Genomic DNA, 27431 nt, shown 5'->3' with positions numbered 1-27431 from the left:
CATGTACAGCGGAGGATATGCTTCTGTCTGCATTGTTTATGTCTTTTAATTCATGAGAGAAGAAAATGGTATATGTCATTTTTACCACCAGTAATCAAGGGTTGTCAGAGTTACAGCAATATATGTTGTTATTTATTTGGCAAAAATGGGTAGAAAAGTGTATTTCAAGGTTTTTTCGTTGACTTTGATTAAAAACTCATGAAACTTTGTAAAAACACAACTCACACTCAGGGACTCAGCGCAGCTTTTATTTTGAAATCCCTCATCCGGGCCCCTTCAGACTGAGCGAGCTCGCGCTGACGTCAAGTTAGCTACAGGTCACACGACACTATACCGGAAGTTTAGATAATTCTACTTCAGAATAAAAGTTAACCTTTGTGCTTCAGGGGGACTGACGATGGTTGAAGAAACTTTTATTAGACAGGTGTTACTAGCTACTAGCTTTTGATGGATCCACCTTTGGTTTCAATACAATCACACTTAATCTTTAAAGTGAAAGTGTTATTGCCTGGGTGTCTAATTGTTTTATTACTTGATAGATGCAATATTAATTGGCAACCAGTTTGATAATGGATTATCAATTAAGTTTCTACTAAAAGGAAAAATGACAAAAATTGACCATCCATTAAAATGTATATTTTTTTCATAATTTTCTCTAATTTCAAATTTAGATTTTTAAATTTAACATCTTTGGAGTTTCGCTTCGTTGGGAAACAAAACAAATAATCACTAAAATATGTTCACTCAGTCTTTGGAAATCAATCAAATATTAAAACCATTGTCAGTAATAATAACAATGTAACTTACACAGTGAAAATACGGAAGGCATCTGACTCATATACTATATTAAATAAATATATTATTGTTAATATTTAGTTCAGGTGACTGTGAGAGGGTCTCTTAAAGGTTCAGTGTGTAGAATTTAGTGACATCTAGTGGTGGAGTTTCATGTTGCAGTTAAACACCCCTCACCCTCCAAACCTGTGCGAGCTTCAGGTGTCATAAAAACTCAAAAGGTTTAGTTTGTCCAGTCTGGGCTACTGTAAAAAAAACATGGCAGCCTCCGTAGAGAGGACCCGATTTAAATATAAAGTATTAAAATATAAAGAAAAGAACAATTTGTACTTTAAATAAAAAACTAGTGAAGACATCTCTAGGATTATTTTATTTTAAATGTCTGCCAATAGAGCCCTTCATCTAAAGCTCACACACCGGACCTTTAAGTTGAAGACTCCAGGCGGAAGTCTGGTGTTGTCTCTGGGTGGACGGACGCTGGCAGCAGGAATGGCGGCTCCGATCACCAGAGGAAGGAACCCGAGGACCCAGAAACTTTGCGTCTGACGGCCCCGCACGGGAATTCGTCCGCGACGAAAACGCAGAGAGCGCGTCCCGCAGCGCTTCACGCACAGATAACGTCAGAGTGAACGCGGCGCGCGTCCGGGGCCGAGCGGGTCGCTCGTTAGCTAAACGTTGGTGCCTGTGTTGAGCCCAGGTAGCCGTTAGCTCCGCTGCTAGCCAGCTGTTGGCTCCGGTGACCCAACAAGTTCCCAAAGTGTCTGGGAACGCTCCGCGATTCGACCGCGAGGAGGCGATCGGCTCCCCCGGCTAGCTGTTAGCATCGGGGGCTTCCACGGAGAGCGGCGTGCCCGCGTTGTGAACACCATCACCCCCGCTTAACCTCCGCGCTAGCTGGTGCACCGACGCTAGCTAAGTTGGGATCCTGAAGTCTCGCCCATTTTTTCGGGATCCTGCCCCGGCCATTGGCTAAGGGGCTAATCCACGACCGAAGTCGTCCGGTTTTCGGGTGCGTCTCGGTGCCACGATGGAAAGTCTAACGCTGACCGACGTCGAGCAGAAATATTACTCGGATCTGTTCGTGTACTGCGACACGGACAACACCAAGAAAGTGGCGTCCAACGGCAGAGTTGTTGACCTTTTCCGGGCGGCCCAGCTGCCCAGCGAAGTTGTCCTGCAGGTAAGCTAGCCTGAGCCGGGGTGTTGTGATGACACTGTGGAGCAGGTGTGTGTGTGTGTGTGGGTTGGGGGTGTATCTCACAAACGTGCCCGGCTGTCAGAGCCGACCTGTCAGCCGGGGGAAGTGTGGTTAGCCCCGGTGTGGTTAGCAATGCTGCGCAGCGGCGGAGACACACCTTCTTCTGGCTAATGTTAGCCTTAGCCGAAATAGCAAAGTTAGCCGAGTTAACCTAAGCCGCGGCTCGTGTGAACATCCTGTCTTCATAACAGACGATGCCCTCAGAGTGTCTGAGGGTTTGTTCTTGATCAGCTAATAAATGTCCTCGGCAGCATTTCTGCTTCAGATCACTTCCCATTGTTTCCTCTATTGTCACTTCAACATCTGCTCTTCTGTTGTTCGCCAGGTTGTGCTGACATATTGGGAATGTAGACAAGTTGTCATCAAACCTAGACTGTCTCAAAAATACAGAAGAGAAGAGACTGAGCCACACACACACACACACACACACACACACACACACACACACACAGAAAACCACCATCAGGGCTGAGACTCAGTAAAGAGCATACATCCAACCAAGGCCTGTTAGTCCACTTATATTCAACCAAGCTCCACTAAATTGCACATATTCATTCCCTAAATGTGTCTGATTCTTCTATTTTCATCAAGAAACCAATGCTAATGTTGCAAAACGCCCCACGTCAAAATGTTAACGAGATAAAAGCAATCCCTGGATCCAGATTCGCACCAGCGTTATACGTGTTCCTCCCTGATCCTTGCTTCAAGTTTCATGGAAATCCTTTGAGCAGTTTTTTGCGTAATCCTGCTTCCAAACATACGAACCAACCAGCAAATGGACAGGGGTGAAAACAGAACCTACTCTGCCGAGGGAATAATCCCATCCACCCCCTTCTCTGTCTGACAGCTGAGTTAGGAGCAGTCAAACAGCAGCGGCTCGTTCTGGTGACTCGAGGTCTCCCAGCAGGCCCAATCTTTGCAGTTTGTGACTCAGCATCATTTTCAAGGTCAACAAAGGGGGGAGCTGTGTTGTTGTGTTGTTATCCTCTACTTTCCGACATGCACACTGAACGCTGCTGTGGCCTGTGTGAGAGAGAGAGACACGGGTACAATGTCGTGTTGGAACAGGCTGAGAAAAGTGACTGGTACTTTGTATCCACACACACACACACACACACACACACACACACACACACACACACACACTCATAAGAAAGTTCTTTGTCAGCGAGAAGGGGATTAGTCAGCCATGGTGGATTGTCTGTGTTGTGGCTCACGGTGCTGAAGGCCGCACACTTAAGGAGCTGTAATAATGTTTATGAAGTTTAATTTGCTGAGTATTTTATTGTATCCACATATCAATAATTAAACCACACATTATACGCTCTCACCTTTGTGTTTCTGTGCATCTGTCTCTGCTCAGTCTAGTGCAACAAAATATGAGATAATCAGGCTTAGTAATTGAGACCCACTAATAAAGAGACCCTTGCTTGTGTTGTTTTTGTGACACGCACATGCATTCAGTGTTGCTGGAGACAGCTATTTTCTTTTATATATATATATAATGTGTGTATTAAAGGTATAACTTCTGCAAGTGAAAAGCAGTTCCTCTTTGTTGGTCGTTCATATCAGAGTTTCAGATCTTAACTGTTCCTTCCTGTCCTTGTCTGTGGCTTTAGATCACAGAGCTTTGTGGAGCAACTCGACTGGGTCACTTTGGGAGGAGCCAGTTCTACATCGCTCTCAAGCTCATCGCCATCGCCCAGTCTGGGCTGCCCCTGAGGGTGGAAAGCCTCAACTCGGGTGAGTCCACAGTTGACTCTTAGTCATTGCCACTGTTTGACAACTTGTTTAGAATGCCTTCTCACACCAGAGACTCACCATAAAAACCAATACATAACGGCTTACCGGGTTCTCTGGCCACAGACCAAATAGACCAAATAGCTCAAACAAACCATGTTTCATTAAGAGAACAGAACAAACAGCTCATCTTCATCAGTTCTTCAATAATCGTTGAGCTGATGATTTGATCCCAAGCTCCTCCTGCCCATGTGTCATTTAGCAAACTCAGAATGCTGTTTGAGCCTATGGGGGAAATCACCTTGAACAAAAACATCTTATCAGTAATTAGATGTTTAATGGATTTCATGCCAGAGCTGCACTTTCAGCTCTGCAGATCACTGTTGCCCAATGTGTTTATCAGGTGCTTGACAATAATAGCAGTTTTAACTAGTTTCTATTTCTTAACTAAACAAAGCTTCTTTTGTAAACCCTGGAGGGTTTAACTGCAAAATTGTTGTTTTCTGTTTGCCCTTGGTGTGACTGCTCTCAAAAACACCAGGGAAGATGTCACACACAGTTACTTGTTCACGGCAAACGTCTGATTTCATCATTTGATGGGATTGCTTCATAAACCTCATTTAAAAATAAATCTATGCTGCAACATTACAAGTTGAAAGCCTGAAAAAAACATTACCCGTGTGAAACGATCCATTCTTGTGCTCTTTTCTTTTTTCACTGTTTTGCTCTGACCTTCAGCTTCATACAAATTCACAGTAGAAGACACAAACACACATTTTACTGCAGTGACAGAAGCTTTAATTTACGAGTGCTCGTGCATTGTATTATTTTGAGGAGGCAGCTCTACTCTCTGATGAGATGGTTTTACATTGCTCTCGTTCTACAGCTGGAACCTTCTGCATGAACACAGGTTAATGCTCCGTCTCCAGGCATTCTGGGAAATGTAGGTTGTCACTAAGTGAAGTAGATGAAGTCGAGATTCTACAGTGGAAAAGTAAACAGCAAAAACCTACTCCTGAATTCCACTTAACTTCACAGACTGAGGATGTTGGTGTTCTAGCTTCATTCCTTGATTCAATGCGAAACACTCCTCCTCTAATCCTCTGAATGGATTCCTGTCTCTCTAGTCAAGGACCTGCCACTCCCCCGGTTCGTGGTGGGGAAGAACGAGGCAGAGGCCAGACACGCAGCGCTGTATCAGGACACCGACAACCAGGGTCTGTACCCAGCTTCTGCTACTGCAGTAATACCCAGGCCACCAGGAAGGGGACTCCAGAACAAGAAAGGTCCTGCAACCTCCACTGCACTTCCTGTCCACGAGGTTATCCAGCCCCTGGCCACCAGCATAGAACCACAGGTGTGTTATTAGATTAACCTTTAATTATAACAAATGAAGGTATATTTGAAGGCTTCGGGATGAATTTTAAACCTTTGTTGTGTTTTGCCACAATGAGTTCTGTGATAACTGCATTAAATCAGCCATAATACCATCATATATGTGTTGGGGAACATTGCAGACCCATGTTATTTCCTGTCACAGCTGCAACCAGTAGTTATTAAAGATAAGCCACTGGAATACAGCTCTATATCCTGTGTTTCTTCCTGTGTCTGTTAGATTGCTTCCTGCTCATTATTCTGTAATGAGCTTTCTGACGCTGAAACAGGCAGTATGTTTTGTCTGTTGCACGTAAAGGCATCTTCCTCAGCTCTTATCTATTTGCATCTATTGTGAAACGTTCATTCACTGGTTTTCACAACATCCCTGCGTTCTAGTAGCATTTGAGATGCCATCTAACATGAAACCATAATAAGACAGTTTGGCACACTGTTTCTTCAGTGGTTCCTGTTTCTTCATTTATGTGTACGATTAAAATGTTTGTTTGTGTTTCTATCCATTATCAGCCTGAACCGACGTCTCCGGTGGTCTCCCCTCACCAGTCCCCCCCCACTTCCCCTCCCTCCTGGAGGAAACACAAGCGGCAGCACAGTGGAGGAAATGCAGACAGACAGCCGGTGGTGGTGGTGGTGGCGGCTGCAGCGGCAGCTGGAGCTGTGTGGACGCAGTTCAGAGAACCACAAACCGGTAACTTCCTCTGACCTACATCATTTTGGAATTCACGTACAGCTACAATGAGTTGTCGCTCAACAAACCCCACAAATGAAAAAATCATGTCAGTGAGACGTGGCAGATAATTTGTCACTATTGTTGATGACAGCGGAAAAAGAGTCGGCATGTGAAGCATAGCACTTGTTACTTCCTGATGTTTGCAGCTTGTTCATACTATTAATAATTCTTGCTGAGTAAGGCAGTAAGTTATAAAGGACACAAAGTAGACATCACCTGACCTGGACTTTACTTTTGTTTCTCCAAAATGTGAACGAGATGTTAAGTTAGAACAGATAATTAATCGCCTGCTATTTTCATAATCCATGTATCATTGATTTTCTTAGTCATATACAACAGTGAACTGAACATCATTGGGTTTTTGACTGATTACACAGATTAGTCACTTCAGGCTTTTGGAAATTTGAGCTTTTAAAACCTTTTAAAAACAAAATATTTGATTGGTCAATGGAGAGTTAATCAGTTATTGTTAGTTTCAGCCCTGATCCTTTCCTTGTAACACTCACACTATATATATTTGTGTTGCATTGGGTGTGACTGAACTTGTTAAACTCTTCCTCCATCCAGGTCCAGTTCCCGTTGATGGCATGTGGCCGTCCCACTCGCCTCCTTTACCAGGTCAGGAAAGTTGGGTCAGTTTCACAGCAGACACCCCGCCTTCCAGCACACTCCCTGGAATGCATCCCTCGTCAGCCCAGGTAGGCCAGTGTTGTGCTTTTGTCACGTTCTCAAGTACAAAGACGAATGAAAACAAATTTGTCAACTACAGTTTGTGCGCGTCACTTGTTTTTGATGCAGTTTTAGCTTCAAAAGCAAACCTGCTTTTTTCTTTAAGACCCTTAATGAAAAATGAAATAATTCAGATTGATCATTATTCTCACCAGTGACCGACTGGAGATTAATAAGTAATTATTTTCAGGATAGCAGATTATGGGATTGACTGTAACATTTGTGTTGTAACGTTAAACATCATCAACCTCGAACAGCAGATGGAAAGTCGCCATCGCACACTGCAAACATAAAGCACGAGATATCAAAGTCACCACCGTGGCACTTCAAACATCCGCCAAAAATGTTATCTGCCCTCGTAGCTGGACTGAAACTGACGCAGCTTGTTCAGGCAAATCAAGAAACTGGAGGCTCCTGTACCCTGTGATGAGATAAACAGGAGGTTATGTTTTCATTGCTGTCTGTCTGTCTGCCAGCAGGATTACTCAATAACCACTGAACCATTTTTAATTAAATTATGTAGAGGGGTGGGGCATGACCCAAGGAAGAACACATTACATTTTGGAGCAGATCCAGGATTTTTTTCCACTTTCTTTAACATGGCGAGGGAGGATATTAGCCTTGGCAGAGGTATGCGCTTTCTGAGTGCCCTTGATTTTAGTTTCTCAGATAATGTGATGTTCTCTCTGTTGGACTCCTTTCTTTCATGCTAGGTCAATATCTCAGAATTAAGCCGTTTTTGGTCTAATGAAAATAAAACATTGTGCTACATCGCCACTGTATCACATTCAGTCCAATAAACAGAAAGATGCAAACAGTAGATACAGTCACTGAAGTAACTGCACTTTTAACATAACCTGCTTCACTGAATGATGTATTTTATTATTTCATTTTCATTTCAACAAGGACGTCTTTCCTAATAGTTTCTGCCAATGTTCCTTGTGGTTTCTCACAGGATAGCACAACGATACGAACTGTGGCCTCGTCAGCAACGACCAATGAGATCCAGCGACAGTCCAGCGGCTACGACGATCCGTGGAAGATCACGGACGAGCAGCGGCAGTATTATATCAACCAGTTTAAAACCATCCAGCCGGACCTCACTGGCTTCATACCTGGTAGGAAAATGCACAAACACACACACACACACACACACACACACACACACACACACACAAAACAAACGAGCTGTCTGTAAAACCTGAACTGATCATGTTTCCGTGTGTCCCAGGTTCAGCAGCGAAAGAATTCTTCACCAAATCAAAACTACCGATTTTAGAGCTGTCGCATATTTGGTGAGTTGGAATCCTGAAAGTCTCCGTCTCAGCTGTGTTCGTCCGTCTTGAAGAGATTTTAGTGAATTGTCAAGATGTCTGAACCTTCTGTGCAACGGTTGCTGGACATGTTGATCACATGTTTAACCTTTAATGACTTTTACAACATGGAAGACTCAGAAAGGATGATAAGAGAAAATGTGTTTACTTTGGTAATCAGTCAACATGATGAGGGGAACCGTTAAAGGTTCTATGCACAGGGCAGGAACCTGTGATTGGTTCCTGGCAGAAGTCCCTGCTGCTGATCTACTGTGTGCACCTCATCGTGATGTTGCACTTTTATGTGTGATGTCAGACCTCAGTCTATCAAGCTGCCATTGTTTCGAAGGGGAATAAAATGTTCCTGAGTAATTACACAGTCAATCACTACACAGCCGTCAGCTCATGTGACCGGTCTTACAGGCCTGTTTGCATAGATGTGAGAATTCATTTCATTTTTCAGATCATGAGCAGGACTCGAACGTTTCTACTCAAATCATGAGCTTTACACACTTTACACACACATGTTCTGTATAAATGGAGCATCTGCATAAATACTGATGTCCCCACTTTCACACACTCAATAAAGCAGAACTAGCAAAAGCTGAAGTTGACTTTTTGAATGATGCAATAAATACGAGATTTAAAGGCTGCTTCCTTTACAAACCCGACCCATTTTGAATAAGCTCACTGCTGATGCACTATATCAGAACTGCAGACTCACTAATGTGTGACTTGTCTTTGAAGGGAGCTGTCAGACTTCGACAAAGACGGAGCACTGACCCTGGACGAGTTCTGTGCCGCCTTTCACCTGGTGGTGGCCAGGAAGAATGGCTATGACCTCCCCGAGAAGCTGCCCGAGAGCCTGATGCCAAAGCTGATTGACCTGGATGACTCAGCAGGTAAACGGCCTCTCTCTCTTTCACTCTCTCTCTCTCTCTCTCTCTCTCGTTCTCTTTTTATTTCTATTTCTCTCTCTTTCTGTCTCTCGCCCGCTCTCTCTCGTTTCTCAACCTCTGGTCTTATAAAATCTGTCCGGTGACAGCGCTGCAGCGTTCAACACCTGCCCTCTTGTCGGTTGTAGGACGTTCATTCGACAGGGCTTTACTTTTTTCATTCCAAAGCTTTGTATCCTGCTGCCAGGCAACGTGACGTCCACTCATTAGCTGATTGTCATTATCAGCATGATGATAAAAGGAAGAAAGACTGCAGTGGAGCTCATTGTATTTTCAGAGTTGTATCCTCACATTATGCTAAAGAGAAATACACACAAACAAAACCTTCATCAAATATAATACATGCAGAGTGTGTATCACTGCAATTGCCAAAGCTGCTGTTCCTAAAACTGCTGCTGATAATATTATATCATCTATTTGTATTCATCTCAGAGAAATTGCAGATACGGATGCTGATGAAACAAGATCAGCAGCTTCAGTAAATCATTCATTTCATATCTGTCGGCCACGACTGCCTCAGCCCGAACGACCATGCTAACCATGCAGATGTGTTTTCTGATTGTTGTTGCTTTTCTCTCCTACTTCAATTCGTAATGTTCATGTAAACTAATTGAAGATAGTGTTTTTGTGCTGCCTCTTCTGATTCTGCACCAAATCTCCCTGTGGTATTTAGAGGAATAGTCTTTACAGCAGAGCACTGATACTTCTCTCATCTGTTTGATATGTATGAAAACACCACCAGTAGCCAGTAATCCTCCCTTGAAGCCACAGTGACCAGTAAAGAAATAGAAGGAATAGACTGAGCTCAAGTTCGGATCAAACAAACAAGGTGTTTCCTGTTTATTACTGAGCTTCAGTGTTGGTCGCTGGAATTGTTTCCTTTGGATGAAGCTTGTTGAGCTGCTTTTTCCAGCTCTTAGATCTCAGTGAAGGTATAATTTTTTTACTTTGGTTGATGGCATCTTGTAGTCTCAGACTCCTACCCCTTCATTGGACGCTCGCTGTGTAAGAGTATAACCTGTCTGTACTTGTCTTACGCAGAGGTCCCAGAGACGGCTGCTGATGTGGGATACTCGGACTCTCCGGTGGAGGTCCCCCCCAACAAGTCTCCCTCCATGCCCTCACTCAACCAGGCCTGGCCAGAGATGAACCAGAGCAATGAGGTTCACACATCCACACGATTACTTGTATTTTCACACGTAGCGTAAACTCAGCGTCTGTTTGCTTTTGCTGTGTTTGATTCATCTGACGTAATTGCTGCGGGTTAAATGGGCTACGTGGCCTTTTCTTCATCCATTCATTCATCATGTATCGACTGCCACTTCATCCTCTTGACCATCAGACATAATTACTGATAACTCACCACCTCTTCTCTCGCTTCTTGGACTGTGGCGGTTCTGTGTGAAAGTCGGTGACGTCTGTCGTTTCCACGCTCGCGGACCAGGTCACATTTACGGATGACGGTGGTGGCGGCGGCGGCGGCTCAGACTGATGATGTAAATGTGTGATGTCACTGCACTGGCCGACTGACATGTTTTTTTTCTCACTGTCTGTCTGTCTCCTGCAGCAGTGGGAGACGTTTAGCGAGCGCTCCTCCAGCTCACAAACTCTGACCCAATTTGACTCTAACATTGCACCAGCTGACCCTGTAAGTCGATCACTTAGTAATGCATGGTTTCACCATTAATGGACAGACATTAACCTCTCTGGATCTCTTTCTCTCTCTACTCTCTCTCTCTCTCTCCTCTCTTTCTTTTTATGTCTCTCTATCTGTGCATGATGTTCTTTGTCAGTGCAGTCCGATGCACCAGCAGTGGACTGTGTGTTGATTTGAATGGCTTAGCTACTCTTGGACATCACTTTTTTTTTTTCTACAGTGACATCCACCAATTACTTAGTGCATATCGTGTCAGATGTTTCCATGTATGGTCATTACTAGTTTTTAAAATTGCTTGGTGCTACTGTCCGAGTAGTAGAAGTTTTATTTTTGTCTCTCAGGCAGAATTTTGTCCCCTTACAGCAGTAATTGCCTCTGGAGGGACTCAACGTAATTACACAAGTAATCTGATGAAAAGTAAAGTATCGGCCATCACAATTTGCTTAACTGCATCTTTTCAAATAGCTTTTTTGTGCTCTGTAATTCTGGGCTAAAATCCCAACATTAAAATCACTGAGCAGAACCTGAACTTATAACCTTCTCCACCCTCACATTTTGGAATAACAAAAACAACGATGCCATCGCGGGCAAACGTAGACTTGATGCAACATGCACAGAGGCTCAGGCAGTGGAGAAAGACGTATTCAGATCAGTAACTCAAGTAAAAGTAGCCTCACTGCAACATGAATTAAGGAAACTTTCATTTTAGAAACAGATTCAGTTAATTATGGACACGTGAAACTTGTCTACCTCCCCGTCTCACCTCCTGTCGCCTTGTCTGTCTGTCGTCCAGGACACAGCCATCGTTCACCCGGTTCCCATCCGGATGACGCCCAGTAAGATCCACATGCAGGAGATGGAGCTGAAGAGAACTGGCAGTGGTGAGAACAACCCTCAGGACTCATGTCTGACTGTGACCACCCTGATTTATATCTGATACATAATTATTAGAGGAATCAGTTTCCAGCATTACGTGTAAAGATATATAAAAAATACATTATATATATAATGATATGACCTCTAACGTGATGTTACTCTGCACTGTTCATAAACATGCAGCAGAAATCCTTTTGACTCAAAATGTTTCCCCTCCCTGTTATTTTTGTTAACGTGTAGATAACAATCACCCGACAAGTCCTCTGCTCACCAAACCTCCAGAACTGTCAGAAGAAACCAATCTACCTGCCTCCATGAAGTTTGTAGCCGCCAACACTGTAGGTAAGAGAACCTGCTGTATGAGAGGCTGCACACTGGATCAAAGCAGTAAATTGGCTCCTTCGTTGTTATAAATGTTAAATCGTGAGTGAAACGAGGTCTATAGATATTTGGACTATTGAAACTTTACAGATGCATCATAAATTGCATTAAATATATGAGCAATGAATGTAAACTCGAGTGTTATTGAATGGTTTATACGTGAGTGGGTTGACAGTGGTTTCTTTGTCTCATGGAGGTGATGGGTACAGCAGTTCAGACTCCTTCACGTCAGACCAGGAGCCAATCACAAGACAAAGGTCAGTAGAGAGGACTTCATTGTATTTCTTAGAGTTTTATTTATTTATTGCTCACGTCCAGAGCTGAAACGATTTATATGGTTAATACGTTGAAAATTAATCCGCAACTTCTCCTTTGGCAAGATTTTCCTTTTTTACTTTGTTGTATTTCAAGTGATTAACATTAAGTTTGGACTCGTGAGAAATTCAATATTATTCTTGCTTGAACTGAACACCTGCTTGTGTTCAGGTCTCAGTCGGGTACGTCTCCAGAGGCTCTGAAGGTGGTAGCCCCTCCTCCCCCTCCACCTCGGCCTCACCCCTCCCACTCTCGCTCCTCGTCTCTGGACATGAATCGCACCTTCGCCGCCGCGTCGGCCACGGGCCAGCAGCAACCCTCTACGATAGCTTACCCGCCTGCTGTGCCTCCTCGACCGCTGCCTACACAGGTCAGACTGACGGCAACAGAAAACCTGAAAGTCCCTTTGCATCTGATTTATGTACAGTGATTAAAAAGGCTCTTGACTCCTTCCCACAGTCATCATTACCACATACTGGGCATCGTGTGGAGGCAGAGGCTGTACCAGGAGGTGGCGCAGGGCTCACCACCACCTCGCCCCAGCAGATGCCTCAACAGCCCAATTTCGCAGACTTCAGTCAGTTCCAGGCCTTCGCTGCCTCCGAGCAGCCTTCCAGCCTGCCGGAGGTCGACAAACACAGCGAGGCCGGACAGGTCAGTTCTCACCTGGACTGTTGTGTCTCTATTTCAACGTTACCGTTCACTCGTGGTAAATATTTAGCAAATGATCTCTAATCTTCTGGGTGAGTCCTGTTACTTGAGAAACACTCTCTCTCTCCCTCTCTCTCCCTGAAACCAGTCCCACAAAGTCACATCAGCCTCTACCTTGTTATTGTCCGTCTGCGATCAAAGGTTCCACAACAGAGTCATTAGATCACTGAGTCATTGAACGCTTCATCAGAACTGCTCTTTATTTAACTGATATCTTATCTTAACAGTGGCACATTAAAAAGCCGGCTAACATAAAATCATTTTGAAATGAATGCGTGTGTGTTTGTTTGTGTCCGCAGGTGGAAAAGGCTCCAGAGGGAGCTGGTCCTTTAAGAACAGTGAAGAGTGACGGTCAAGCAGATGAGAGAACTTCAGCTACTGTCAACTCTGTACGTTACCGTCTGCTGAGAAACCACTGCACCGCAACTACAGATGATCACTGACAAACTGTTATCACTCATTTCAATGTGCTTCTCTGAAAACAGTTAAAAAGAGGACAACTCATGTAACATGTTCATTTTTACCCATCAGACCAAAGGGTCATCCGGTCCCCTAGCTCCGCCTCCCAAACCCGTGCGTCGGAGGTTGAAATCCGAAGACGAGCTAAGACCAGAGGACGAGCAGCCCGGTCCGCAGAAATCGAACGTCATAGCCGCTGTGCTCTCCACTCAGCCCTCCATCCCCAGGTAGGAAGGTTTGGTTAATGGTGAGTAGTTCATTTTATTTGTAACTTTTATTAAACGTGTGTATTTGTGTCTTCAGGTCAGTAGGAAAAGACAAAAAATCCATTCAAGCCTCAATCAGAAGAAACAAGGAGACGAACACAGTTCTGGCGCGACTCAACAGTGAACTGCAGCAACAGTTGAAGGTACGGAGGACGAGCGCTCAGATGTTTTCTTTCCCCTTCGGTAGAAAAATAACGTTAACTCCAAACCCATCACTTCACAGGACCTGCTCGAGGAGAGGATATCTCTGGAAGTGCAGCTCGAGCAGCTCAGACCTTTCTCTCATCTTTAGAAGAAAACCTGTGGTTCATCTGAAGCAAAGCTGTGGACCTCGGTGTGAATCCCTCCCTCCCTCCCTCCCTCCCTCCTTCCATCATCCCGGCTTTCCCCTGAGGCTCCGACCTGCCGCAGGGTCCTCCGTTAAAACTCTCTCACTCATCAATCATCAACCCGAAGGACCGGAGAGCACAGTCTTAACAGGGCGGGACGAGGCGACAGGGAGCGCACAGGGGTTTTTACAAACTGGCACTTTTCAATCTTCTCTGAAGAGAGGCGAAGGTGAGGACGGCGGTGAACCGAGAAACGGTTTCGGAGAAGCGGACGAGACGCTGCGAATGCTGGTGTCTAATTACTTAACTCTCTGAATGACTGAAGAAGAAAGGCGGAGTGAGCGTGTGTGTGTGTGTGCCGCGTGTCCGTGCGACTGTTTGTGTATTTGTGTTCCTGTTTAGTGACTTGAGGCTAGCATCAGTATGTGCGTTCTCTGTTGAGGTTCAGCCACGCCGTATTAACTACCTGGCATATTTAAAGAAAAGACCCGAGATGATTATCAATCTTAAGTAAAAATAGTACATTTTGCAGAGTTTGCAAGTGTTGAACAAATTCTTTCATTGTCGTCTTTTGCTTGTTGGCTCAAGTTTTTATTCCGGTTGCCACGAATGAGAACGTTAAACTACCGGGGAAAAACAGGACCTCAGCTCCAAATATCATCAAAGATAGTTTGTTCCGGGCGACAGCAGCCTTTGTCGCTGGCGCTCCGAATATTTCAAAAAAGGAATAATTAAACATAGATCTCAGAAACATCCGACAGGAAGCTTCCTCTGCCAGTAAACATGAGAAACTGGAGTTTGGTGTAGTTGGATTCCACCATAAAACATACTACGCTACCTCTGGACACGACTGTGTGTGTGTGTGTGTGTGTGTGTGTGTTTTTGATTTGCATTTAATGGCTAAATCATGGTGAAGGCTTGTTTGACTCATCCTGTGACATGAATTCAGCCCTCACCCCTCCTCCTACTGCCCTCCGACATCTGTGTGTGTGTGTTCGGTGACGATCTGAGATAACGAACGAATGCTTCGTCTGTTGTTTCCTCCACGTTACAGTGTTTTGGGTTCGATGTGACTGAATGATTTAACTTTAATGCCAAATGACTGAACTATCACTGCTCTCTACTTCTACTCGGACTGTTTTAAAAAAAAAAAAAAAAATAGATATTATAAAGAACCGCAGCTTTCTCTCCCTTCCTTTTCCGTAACGTAGCCGTGGCTCAACATTTCAAACGCTTCAGACCTCGTCTTCTCGATTCCCGAGGTTGTCTCCGGCCTTTTAAGAACAGACGTTCACATGAAGGGTTTGAAGACTTTTCTCTTTTCCAGCTGCTCCACTGCAGGAGGCGGCGTTTATGAAGAATCGTGTTGCTGATGGAGAAGAAGTTTTTCCTGTGATTGTTTTATTTTATTTTCCTCGGCAGACACGTGTGCACAGATCCAAACAAGTGGTGCAGATAGAGCTGTTTTCCAACCGGGCGGTCGGCACTATGCAAGAACGGGCGATTCATCTCCACAGACCAACTCTACTTAGCTGTTTGACTATGATAGTAGCAACTGTGTGAACAGTACACTGATTTTTTTGTATCATAGATCTTCCAGAAACAACATCTACTGTATGTTTCATTTTGCCTTTTCTTTTTTTTTTTTTGACGAGCAGTCCACTTCCCACTCCTGCTCCCAGCTCCAGAGAGAAATGAACTCCAGATCAGTGTTTTATTATCGGGGGCGATTTTCACCTGAAAGCTGCAAAGTGAAGCTCAACAGACGGAGACCAGTCGACAGAACGGGACACCTGAACGACCTGACAGCACTTTGAACCTAACTCCCCTTACTTCTGTTGTTCTTTTATTTTGTAACGTCCCTCCTCTTTCTTTCTTTTAACCTGCATGTTGTCGTTTCTTTTTTTGTTTTTCACGTGTATTTAAAAAAAAAAAGATGCTTTAAGATGAGAAAAAAAACTGAACCACTCGAGTTTTATTTCTTCACTACAACCTGGAAATTGTAAGGTTTTTTTTGTGCCAGTATCCTGAATTATCCCGTCTTGTGTGGTTAATCTTTTTTCTTTTCTTTTTTTTAATGATTATTATTATAAATGTTTCATCCCTGGAGCTTTATGTGTGTTGGTGAAGAATCTGTCTTCTTCTAAGGCCTTACTCCCCCTCGACTGGCGTTCAGGTTTCCACGGCGGCTGACTGAACTCCCTCTTCCTTGTCGTATCAAGGCTCGCCTTCTTTTTTCTGCTGTTGAGGACGATGATGTACTTGGTGTGTGTGTGTGAGTGTGTGTGTGTGTGTGTGTGCGTGTTATATTGTTTTCCAGGCCTGGAACTAATACCATTTAAAACCCTGTTAAACACCTTCATGTGGGATCGATTTATGTTTGCAAGCACAACAGCTCCCTCCTCATCCCTTGAACCCAAAAGGCAATCCAGGCAGGCAGGAGCAATCGATAAAAGTCTTTGGTGGGATTTTGAATGCTATTTGCTCCCAGATCTGTGTTGTATATTGTATATGATACACACTTTTTTGGACTCATGTAAATTTGCATTAATTGCTGACTAACAGCGAAAGAATATTCTATTTAATTCCTTCTCTCTTGGCTGTGGGATCCTAGATGTTTAACTGCATGGATGTACTGTATCTCTGCAGAGTCAACTAGCAGCTGTGTGATTTTTACACAAAAATAAAAACGGCACAATATTTTAAACTCTGCCCCCTGCACAGACTCCTTTGTCAAACTGGTTCCGGTTTGTAAAAGAAGAAAAATAATCTTCCAGCAGAATCCTGGCGAGTTGAAAAAGACATTAAAGCAACACTGTGCAACTTCTCTACCTTCAAATATCAGCTGCACAATTCTGAGGGAATGTTTCCTCTTTTAATTCCACTCCTCACTGCTCTGTTAACTTTTTGTACCATGTGAGACAAGTTATAAAAAAAGTTAACGACTGGTGAATTTGTTGCAGGAAGCCAGGGATCATGGGTAATATCCTCCACTCAGAGTGAATACATTTAAAATGATATAGTAATCCTAACAGGATTAATCTCCACCTGTGACCGCAGAGGGCGCTGCTGCTCAGTAAAAGTTCCATAGTTGATTTTAAATATTATCTTCTCAACTCTTATTTGTATCTGGTGCAACATTTGACTTTGCATACATCTTCACATTCAACGTTCACTCTGTAAAATGCATTTGGCCGAGGTGGAAACATAACCTCATTGAGTTCTCTGGAGAATCCCACCTTCAGAGGAGAAACGTGCACAGAGACGCAGTAGTTTGAGCAGGTTTTATGAAATCTCCAAGCATTGCTTCATCGCTGGGTGGTTTTACAGAGCAACTCCGAGACATCTTCAAATATTAATTTCTTAATTTCCCAAGTTTTATTTCTCCAATCAGTGATTTTAACTCCGGCAACTAACTTCAACCAACTCAGATAAAGACTTATCGGAGATCTGCCGAGGAGTAGACCAGGTCGTTAAAGTCACTGAAACAGAGTAAACTTCCTATGTGTTTCTAACAAACATCTATTTCTCTTTATACTGAAGCAAACAGTTGAATCTACATGTGTGAGAAAAGCTGAATGCAGAGAACAAAACATTACAGAGAGAATTACAGAATCAGTTTTGGCTTTTTTAAAGGAAACTTGCATTAATCATTTAAATGCTGCAGCCTGTTTCAGACCGGCTCAGGGCCGATTATCTACCCGACATCTCCTCGCACAGCAGGACACGTGACAATATGACTCTCTGAGGTGAAACTGTTTGAAGAAGCAGGACGTTGAGAGGTTTTACATCAGGGTCAGGGTGGGGGGGGGCTTCAGGTTGTGTTTTTTTTCTGCAGAACATTCTCTCGTCAGCGGACAGTGCAGAGCGAAGCGTTACTTGACAATACTGTAAAAAAAAAATCAAAAGAAATACAGAGATTAGAGCTTTTCACAAACATCTCATGATTTAAATGTGTTATTATTCTTATTATTATTCTTATCATCTGTTTTCAGTTGAGAAAAAGAAGAGAAATGAGGAAACATGAACTAAGGACAGAAGAATAAAAAGTGTGATATAAGAAATGAAGAAAATAAAGATGATATAAGCGATGGATTGTAAATTAATTACATATTAATTATATAATACTTAGTGATGTAACACAGTAATCTTTTGTTTTTTTTATTACTCTATTATTTAATTCATAGTTACCATACATAGATATGAGAATAACATCGTTCTTGTCATCTAAATGATGTTTGATGTGTTTTTCCTGCAGTGACCTGGTTTGACACTCACACTGCGGTTTCCTTGTAGCGGTCCAGAGCCTCCTGAGCCACCACCTCCGAGAACTTGGGGTCGGTCCAAGGGATGTCGCCCGGCACGGTGAAGTTCATGGAGGGAGAATCGAACAGCTGCAGGGACACGTCCGTCTCTCCGGGCTGCTTGTCCTCGCCGGGCTTCTCCTCAGGGTCCCTGCTGATCACCTGCAGCACAGAGAGGGTTGAACTTCACACTATGTTATCCTGCACGTTGTAGAGCCAAAACATCAACGCTCATTTTAATCACATATCCTCTTCATTCGAATGATTGAGACAACTTTTATAACCTTTTTCATAAAATATAAGAACAAACAGACACTTGAAATAATAATCACAGAAATATAGTGAATATTGTATATTTCCACTGATCTAACAGGTCTGCACATGTCCAGCTTCAGTCCTCACAGCTCCTACGGACGGAGACACTTCCGTACCGTCTGAATGTGGAAGATACCGTCCTTGCTGTCCGTGTTGTTGGCCAGGGACGACACCCAGCCGAACTGCCGGTTGAACAGGTCCAGGATGGAGGAGGTGTTGAACATCTGCTCCTCGAACCTCCTCAGCAGGGAGTTGTACTGCTGAGTGAAACGCTCGGCCATCGCCAGGGCCTCCTCCAGCTCCTCCTTCAGGGGCCCCTCCAGAGGTCTCCTCCCAGAGCAGTCTGTGATGAAGGACCTCATCATCATCATCCTCCTCGTTATATTTATTTAATTATCACTTGTATTTACTTGTTTATTTTGGATTAAGGGTAGTATTTTGTTGAGTTCTCTCACCGACGTGTTTGATCTCTTTGCACTTCTCGCACTCATCGCGGAACTTGAGGCAGCCGGCAGAGTTGCGACGAATCTCTCTGCAGGTCATCCTGCCGTTGCCAAAAGGTTTAGTGATCACCACGTCCTCTTTCATACTGCCGTCTGCAGACAAACAAGAGAGGACGAAGGGAAATGAAAAACAATGAAATGGTATGAAACTCAGCACCAAACACTGATTTAAATTGTTGTTACTCTTTCTCTTCAAAACTTTTAACAGTTTATTTGCCAACAGATTTTGTACTAATTAAACTTTCAACCACTAAATTCTAGTGTTCTGAACCGTAACATGCATTTTTCATATCTCGTGAGTTTTAACTTGAGTTTGTTTTTGCATTTTGATTTCAATGGGAAACATGTTTTCTCATGTTGCTTTAAAACCACACAAACTTCTCTTATAGCTGCTGTAAACATGCACGTGACCAAATATAAACGTGTTTCAGATTCTGATTCAGACACTTGAAAGTATTTTTTCATAAAGTATTTGAGGTATTTTTACTAAAATGTTACATGAAAAAAAGAAAAGAACAAATGTTTCGTGCTGATAAATAGTGAAAAAGAAAAAGAAATAACAAACTGTGAGGTTCAAACCGACAGATCCAGCTTTTATTTTTCAGTGGTTGTGATTTTGGTTGTGGTTTCTCGTACCTTCGTTGGGAACAGTGTCAGCGTCCGTGTCCATCATGGAGTCCATAGAGCCGAAGAAGTTCCTGCCCATCCCCATCATGGGGGAGAACAGGCTCTGGAAGCCTTGGAAGGGATCGTGGAACAGAGAACGAACACTTCTGCTGTGACGAGTGAACGGGCTCAAGAAACTGGGAAAGAAGACCGGAGGGTTGTAGTGGACGTGATCCGCCACCTGAGAGAAGAACAGAGATGATCCATCGATGCACTGGTTGTATTTTCATATGTCACTATTATGACATGAGTCTCTTGTTTATCGGTGAGATTTAACGGTACCTTCATGCTGTCTGAAAAGATGCTGTCCACTCCGTCAGCCATCACAGTGTATTTCTCCTCCAGGTTCTTAAACTCTTTGTCCTGTCGCCGGTCCTCCTGCTCCAGGACATCGATTTTCTCCCCGTTGATCCAGATGGAGAAGGGAGACGTCCTGTTCAGCACATCCTCCAGCTGCAGAGACACAGAAACAGCTCAGGTCCGTTTGGTTCATTCTCTCTATGATTGATTCTCATAACAATATGTCATCAATACATCGGCACCACTTGTAAAAGCTGCCATTGATATAATGTTTGGATTATGATGACAAACAGGTCCCGGTGACGTCGAGTTCGAGTCTCACCTGGCGTCCCACCAGTCCTGATCCACTGCTGCAGGTCCTGGAGTAGTATTTGACGCAGGTGTTCTTCAGACAGGGCTTACACTCCTCCCACAGAGCCTTCATGGTCTCGTTACAAACCTCCTCCTCCTGCTCCAGCTTGGCCTCCATCTCCTGAGCCGTGTGCAGCGCTTCCTGCAGCAACACAGACACATTTCATCTACTGATTAAACAAGTGATTTGATGGAGCAGCCTCTGTGGTGCTGCTTGATAACAGGCTGTGCTTTTCTGTTCAATTCCTGTGATTCTGGAAACTATCAAACCCTTTGCTGATCTTCTAATTTTAAATTTCTTTGAATAAAACAACAGTTTTTACATCTGGGTTCGTTAAGTTCCTCCTGAAGATGAATAAACCACTGGATTTTAGACTTTACAGCATATTTACTGTTCTACAGTAGTTGAACGACTCCACTGAAATAACTAGTCGATCAAAATCCTCCACATAATTCATTCATCTGTCATTTGAAGATTCTACGATACAAAGAAATCACTGTAGTTATCGAGTACGTCTTTCTGCTGCTTGGTTTTCTCCAGAGCGTCCAGAAACTTCTTGTGGTCCTCTGAGGATTTCTGCATCACGCTCTTCATCTCCTTCACTCCGTTCACGGCGTTTTCAACCTGCTTGGCCAGATACTTCTCTCCTTGAAGAGAGAGCTCTGCAGACACAAGAAAACACAGCACACGCTCACGGTGAGTCTTTACTGAGTTTCATGTATTTCTTAACATACTCAGATACTCTAACTCTACTTGTACATGCCCAAAATGTTTTATATTAGATTTCTGCTGCTTCTGCAAATTATATTTTGTACTTGGTTCTTTAATGCATTAAATATTTCATATTTCCTGCACCAGGTTGTTTTTGATTACTCTGCATAATCCAAATCATTCTGCGGTTTTCCTAATTTATGGGAAGAATTAGAATAAAAACCAATTTTTATTTTTCTGATCTGAGTGAACTGACACTGTGTATTTTCCAGGTGCTGTGAAACCTACGGTCCAGATCCTGTCTGTGTGGAGGGAGGATGCAGTTGGCCGCAGCCAGAAGAAGAGTCACCACAGCCAGACACTTCAGCCCCTTCTTCTTCATCATCATCATCATCATTAACATCCTCTCCGACTCTCACTGGGCCAGCAGGCAATGATGAGTAAAACCTGCAGACACACGATAACACACAGGTTGAGTTTGGGGCCTCCGGACTGTCGTAATGTTTTTGCACCGTCCCTCCATCACCAGCAGAGGACGATGTCTGCTGCAAAGACCTACGCAGTGGAAAATGGACGCTGGAACACAGACTGTGTCCTGTGACACAGCAAAACAAGAACCAATCAATACTTAAGTAGACCAAAGTCATGCAGAATGAATGGATCGTCTTTCTCTGCAAAGACTCTGACGCCAAACTGACCTCGGATCAGCGTTTCCTGTGACTTTGACTTGTCGGACATGAACTACACACACACACACGCACACACTGGCCCCCTCCCTCTCTGCAGTACCAATCTCTCTATCAGTCTAATCTCTGTTCATTATTTCTAAACCTGATCCTCCTCTTCCCTCTGAACACACGTGTCTGAATGCATCAGTTCATTTGTCTTTTACATTAGTGACACTATTAAAAACTGAGCTTGAAGGTTCACACTTAAAAAGAAACGTTTGGGGACTTTTCTTGAACTTTTCAGACAAATCTCGAAGCGTGAAGCCAAAGTGATGTGGGTCTTTAACCCCCTCCTCCTCCGTGTTAATGCTTGGGACAGGGACCAAACTAAAACATTAAAATACACTTTCAAATAAAATTTCTGTCAACTTAGGAAGTTGTTATCACACTGATGTTTGTAATGATCAATTTGATGCCATAAATACTTGGTGGAACATCACGATTGACATCTGAAACTAGACTCCGGCTCCAAAATCTCTTGAAACTCTACTCGGTTAAAGTAGTTCTATATTATTCAGCAGAATTCATGCCAGGTTGTTTCTGGTATCTGTCCTCATCACGTAACAGATAAACTCAGGGCAGCAAAGCTTCATCTAAAAATGTCCCCGACTGTTCCAAACCCTGCAGGACTGCACGAACGCCTGGGAGCTAAGAAAATAACTTCCTCCTCGCTGCGTGAGCACACGAGTTCCTGAGTTTAGCACCGAGCCACAGCCGCTTACACAACAAGCTCATTATTCATGTGACGATAAACCTCAAGCTTAATTACAGCGAGCCAGTAGGTGGACGCTTAGTAAACAGTGAGATCTTTTTTTTTAATAAGAAAACACCCAGAAGGGAAAGACTGAGGAAAAGGACGAGAGAAGAAAAGCAAAGTGAAAAACAAAGACGGAGGAAAAAGTGAAAGGAGTGAGAGTGACACGGAGAGAAAAGGTGAAATAATTTACGCAGCAGAGGTGGAGCTGTGTTTTTTTTTCGCTGAATAGCAGCTGCTGGGATCCTGGTCACACAAGTGAAAGAATGTAAACCGTCCAGCAGCTCCAGATGTTGTTGCCTGAACGGGCGGACAGGAAGTTCAGCTTCAGCTTCATGAAGTGAAACACAGAGATGAGAGTAACATCTGTCCACTACATCCTCAAATCTAAAACTACTATTATTTTACAATATGTTATAATCCTACATATTATATCATTATATTATTATTGAATTCTTATCATAGACTGTGTATAAACATGGACAATGCAGTTCCACTTCTCCCCACTGTTCAGAAGTGAAGCCGAATATATTAACGCCGCCATCTTGGACCTTTGAAATCTGCGCAGTAGTGATCGGGGGGGGGGGACATGCTTGACCAATCACGAGTCAGTTTCAGCTGTCAATCATCACTTTTCACCTCATGTTTACAAACATCAGTGAAATGACAGAATCCATGTTTGAGAAAATTTTTTATTCACTATGTTCTTTGACTTTTTAGTTTGGTCCATGTCCCATCTGCTAACATGGAGGAGGTGAGGTTATACAGCCACACATAACCTTTCATTTCTCTAGATCTACTAGATCTTTATTGTGTTATGTTTCATCCCGTCTCCGTCACTGACGTCTTATCTGTTTAAACGTCTGCGTCTGAAATTCCAGTTACAGAAAGTGAGATTCCCCTCGAGATGCTGGTTCTTGTTGTCATTCCACGAATGATTCTGCTGGAAAATACGTACAAACGTCTTTTTCCTCGTCAGGGAAGGAAGAAGAAGGAGCAGTTACCTAATCTGGATCATCCAGGTTCCATTTACAACAACTGGGACACTGGAGCGTTCGGCCTCATTTCGGCCTCATTTCAAGCGTTTGGGGATTTTTGACCTCGGAGGATTCACCTGTCTTATGGATCTATGCTAAATTCAGCTCAGGGACAAAACAGAAAATCTGCAAAAATCCCTAAAATGTAGCCGGCACATAACTAACATAATCAAAAAGTCATTTTACAGTATTTATACTTTAGGATGACAACTGAATGTGAATAATTATTAAAATACTAAATGTACATTTGATTAAAAATCCTTCCTGCTCGTATCTTCCAATCCATCAATCATCAAACAACATGTTTATAACGTCTCAGTTTAAAAGCCCCTGTGCTCCAAAGTGAACCAACATCAATGTCATGATGTCATCAACACTAATCCTGTTGTTTTCATCCAAAGATGGAGGTCGCACCCATGAGTAAGCAACATAAACAACAGCCCCAGCCGTGAGGTCAGCATTTCTGCGACTGCAGGCACCAACATTTCCAAACAGAAAATCAAAGACACATAATGGAGATGAATCAGATTCAGAAACGTTGAGACGAATCTGGAAAAGGCATCATTCTGTTCATCGTTCACATTTTGTCAGAATAAAACTGTTATGAAGCATAAAAACACAAAATACTTTTCCTCTGAGCATCACTGAGCTGCAGGCTGAGAAAATAAAAGCATTCTCTGTGACTCACCTCTGCTTGTTTCCTGAGACTCCAGACTGTCTGAAGCTGCCTCAGCCTCTCTGCTGCTCCTTTTTATACCCGTGGATAACGGGGATGGTGCAGACATGTGATTCACTGAGCAGGCATGTTGTCTGCTGGCGTCAGACTGCTGGGAGAGAAGAGCCCGTGTCCTGTGATACCCTTCAAAATAAAACCACAGGATGGACGTTAGAATGGGGTAAGGGGCTAATGCACGAATCAAGAATATCAAGGATGAATGATTAAAGAATTAAATCTAAGATTATCGATCCCGAGTCGGGGGAACTTCACTTTTGTGCAGAAGCAGAAAAGAGAAAAGTTCAAAATAGAATAAAATAGATGAAACCTGATAACGAGCATCATGTTCAAAAACATGATTCATCAGATTTTCTTTTTTCCAGTTCAGATGCTCACCTATGCATCATAGAGGTCAGAGGTCAGTATGGGATCTCTGTGGCTACGCAGCCTCATATGCATTAAACTGAGATGCATCATAACCTGCAATAATCTGTATCAGTGAGCCTCGGGCATCCACGACACTGTTCCCAGTCCTGGTTGTCCTTCATCAGACCTGTATAAAACAGGTAGATGAATCTAGGATACATTTAATTTGTAGATAATATAATATAATATAAAAATACAGGGCTATATAAAGATAAACTACAGTAAAAACACGTGTAAGCAATGTGTAGAATATAGTGTGAATCTTCTACTTCTACTTCTAGTATAAGTGCTTTTACTTGAGTACAGGATCTGAGCAGTTCTTCCACCACTAAAAGGTTAAACCTAACACGTCTCTTCAGTATAAAAAGCTCAAATAAAGAGCTTAAGAAAAACTTTGAGCTATTATTTTGAAATCAGAATCTGTTTTCCTGTTGACGAGGTGTCTGACTGTGTCTGACTGTGTCTGACTCGAAGCTGCTGAGCCTGAGGACTTTTCCAGAAGTGTTGTGAAGTGTTGGCAGCAGCACTGACAAAAACACAAAAGTTTATTCATCCTGACCATGACTCATCATCTTACAACTTCACTTTCACGTTGCATTTATCTGCAAGTTACCGAGAAAGATTTTATTCATAACAGGACACGTGCACAGAGAGGAGAAAACACAGAGAGGCAACAAATCAAAACAAAAAATAGACGATTAAACAGCGAACCATTAAAAACTGTTTTGATAGAAGCTGCAGGGCCCCGGGTGCTCACCTCCAAAATATCCAACAACCACAAACACACACTCAATAACCATAAAGTGGTGCAGATCCAAAACATCCAGGAAGACACACAAAATACAAAAATAACCCAAATAAACATCCACATGCATTAATCATCCAGTTACATGGTGTTTAATTTACAATATCTACTGTATAACCACACTCAATTATAATATGTAGCCTGGTCAATGCCAAACATGCTGTTAAAGAATCAGAATCCACTTTCTAATGAACTGTAATTAATCAAAGACACAAACATCTGGATGGAGACAGTTAGTTGCTAACGAGGCTCGTCTGAGACTCAGCTCTTCTCCAGATGTGCTCGATGTCATTGATTCAGGTCACTGAGCTTCTTATTGCTTTGTCTGAAAAAAGGAGCAGCTTGTACCGACAAGCAACACTTCCCATCAGAGTGAGTGAGGAGGCTTCTGGGAATTTAAAACAGCAGAGGGAGGGGTCAACACACACACACACACACACACACACACACACACACACACACACACACACACACACACACACACACACACACACATTCAGATGCTGACCTGATACTGGGGGGAATAGAAAGAAATAGAAAATCATTGTAAAAGTGCAAAACTACACAAATATATTAATTTAGGACATTGAAAAATAAATTATTTAAAGTTTTTATCATTTCAAAATCTTTTAGAATATGTAAAGACCAGTGTCTGCTGGTGTCTGGACAGATGTGAACTATGCGTGGACGAGGATGAACTTCGAGACCAGAGGGATCCGGCATAACAGATAAATCATCATCATGTGTCTCATTCACATGTTTTTCTGTCTGTGAACCTGTTGCAGGATATTTTTTCATCAGTGTAAAAGACAAATGCGACACTAGGAGGCAGCACCTCCGTTCTTCATCACATTCTGAACGCTGTCTACACACATGAGCTAATGAAGGTCACATAGGGGAGTTATATAAATCTGGTCATATATAATTTAAATTCATATATTTAATAATTGTGATACAATCATCTTCTGATACACACATCATGTATATGATTGTATTATTATATGTGACAGTGATATTAAATAAAGCTTCATTTTAACCACCTCATCATAGGTCAAGGTCATAAAACTTGCCTCCTCCATGTTAGTGGTTGGGACATGACCAAACTAAAAAAAGAAAAAAAAAACTTGTTTAAATGCCAGTTTTCCAGTAAGTTTTGTTCAAATTAGTTATTTGATGCTATAGAAATTGGTGAAATGATTCACAGTTGAGACTGAATTGTGATTTGAATTGCGGGAACTCGATTCCGCGGCTCCACAGCACGATCAATGCTATGGAGATCGAGATAGCAGCATTTGTAAACATTTGGGCTTCATTTTCTGCAGGAAGACGTGGAGACGTGTCGTCCATCTTTCATGTAGAGGCTATGTTTACATCCCAAACACGTGTGAGTGCATCTTGTGTAAAGCAGCTGACTCGACATCTCAATTGAAACCATGCAGCTCTGGAGCCAATCCTCAACCGATGGCATTAATTTCAACAATTCGGCACAAACACACGGAAAGAGAGCGAGAGGGAGCTGTGACTCGGCCTCCTCTGGCTTCTTGAACAAAACATGATAATCAGCAGCTTTAATTGGTCCCATCGGTGGCGCTGAACGACCTGTGGCTGACAGGCCGCAGATGAACTTCAAACATTCCCGTGATTCTGGTATCAATTTAGGGGGAATCGGGAAATTGTGTTTCTGTGAGTGAGTTGGAATGTGCACGAACTGAGGCGATTAAGAAACTTCACGTTCTAATGAAACACTGGTGGATTCGTGGTCAAACACCAGCCAAACAACATTAACATTGAATTTACTGGAATTCTAATTTTTCACAAACTGATCATGGCTGTGAGGACTTCAACTTTTCTAGAGAAGGAAAAGTACAAAACATTCAGGGACCTAAGATTACGGTTACGGTGGTG

The 27431-nt window shown here is 43.0% G+C and overlaps 2 protein-coding genes across 3 annotated transcripts; one reads left to right on the top strand and one right to left on the bottom strand.

The window, feature by feature from the left end:
- Positions 1 to 1211: 1211 nt before the first annotated feature.
- On the top strand, positions 1212 to 16617 carry reps1 (RALBP1 associated Eps domain containing 1). 2 transcript variants are annotated; one of them, XM_069515481.1, is made up of 19 exons: positions 1212 to 1975; positions 3673 to 3796; positions 4921 to 5150; positions 5696 to 5876; positions 6486 to 6616; positions 7603 to 7765; positions 7879 to 7942; positions 8708 to 8862; positions 9958 to 10079; positions 10484 to 10564; positions 11367 to 11454; positions 11690 to 11791; positions 12027 to 12087; positions 12317 to 12515; positions 12605 to 12799; positions 13156 to 13245; positions 13388 to 13542; positions 13619 to 13724; positions 13805 to 16617. In XM_069515481.1, the coding sequence occupies exons 1-19, from the start codon at positions 1823 to 1825 to the stop codon at positions 13871 to 13873; spliced, it is 2469 nt and encodes an 822-aa protein (XP_069371582.1). In that variant the 5' UTR covers positions 1212 to 1822; the 3' UTR covers positions 13874 to 16617. The 2 variants fall into 2 exon arrangements, with proteins under 2 accessions (XP_069371582.1, XP_069371583.1); XM_069515482.1 differs by lacking the exon at positions 10484 to 10564.
- A 563-nt stretch (positions 16618 to 17180) lies between these two features.
- Positions 17181 to 24406, bottom strand: clu (clusterin). The gene is made up of 10 exons (XM_020097443.2): positions 24269 to 24406; positions 21350 to 21508; positions 20864 to 21012; positions 20321 to 20491; positions 19981 to 20151; positions 19669 to 19879; positions 18985 to 19125; positions 18646 to 18872; positions 18189 to 18376; positions 17181 to 17798 (listed from the first exon to the last, which is right to left on the bottom strand). The coding sequence occupies exons 2-10, from the start codon at positions 21462 to 21464 to the stop codon at positions 17786 to 17788; spliced, it is 1386 nt and encodes a 461-aa protein (XP_019953002.2). The 5' UTR covers positions 21465 to 21508; positions 24269 to 24406; the 3' UTR covers positions 17181 to 17785.
- Positions 24407 to 27431: the final 3025 nt, after the last annotated feature.

Source organism: Paralichthys olivaceus, chromosome 19 (genome assembly GCF_024713975.1).
Source record: "Paralichthys olivaceus isolate ysfri-2021 chromosome 19, ASM2471397v2, whole genome shotgun sequence".
NCBI classification, from domain to species: domain Eukaryota; kingdom Metazoa; phylum Chordata; class Actinopteri; order Pleuronectiformes; family Paralichthyidae; genus Paralichthys; species Paralichthys olivaceus.
This window is presented reverse-complemented; position numbering and strand designations above follow the sequence as displayed.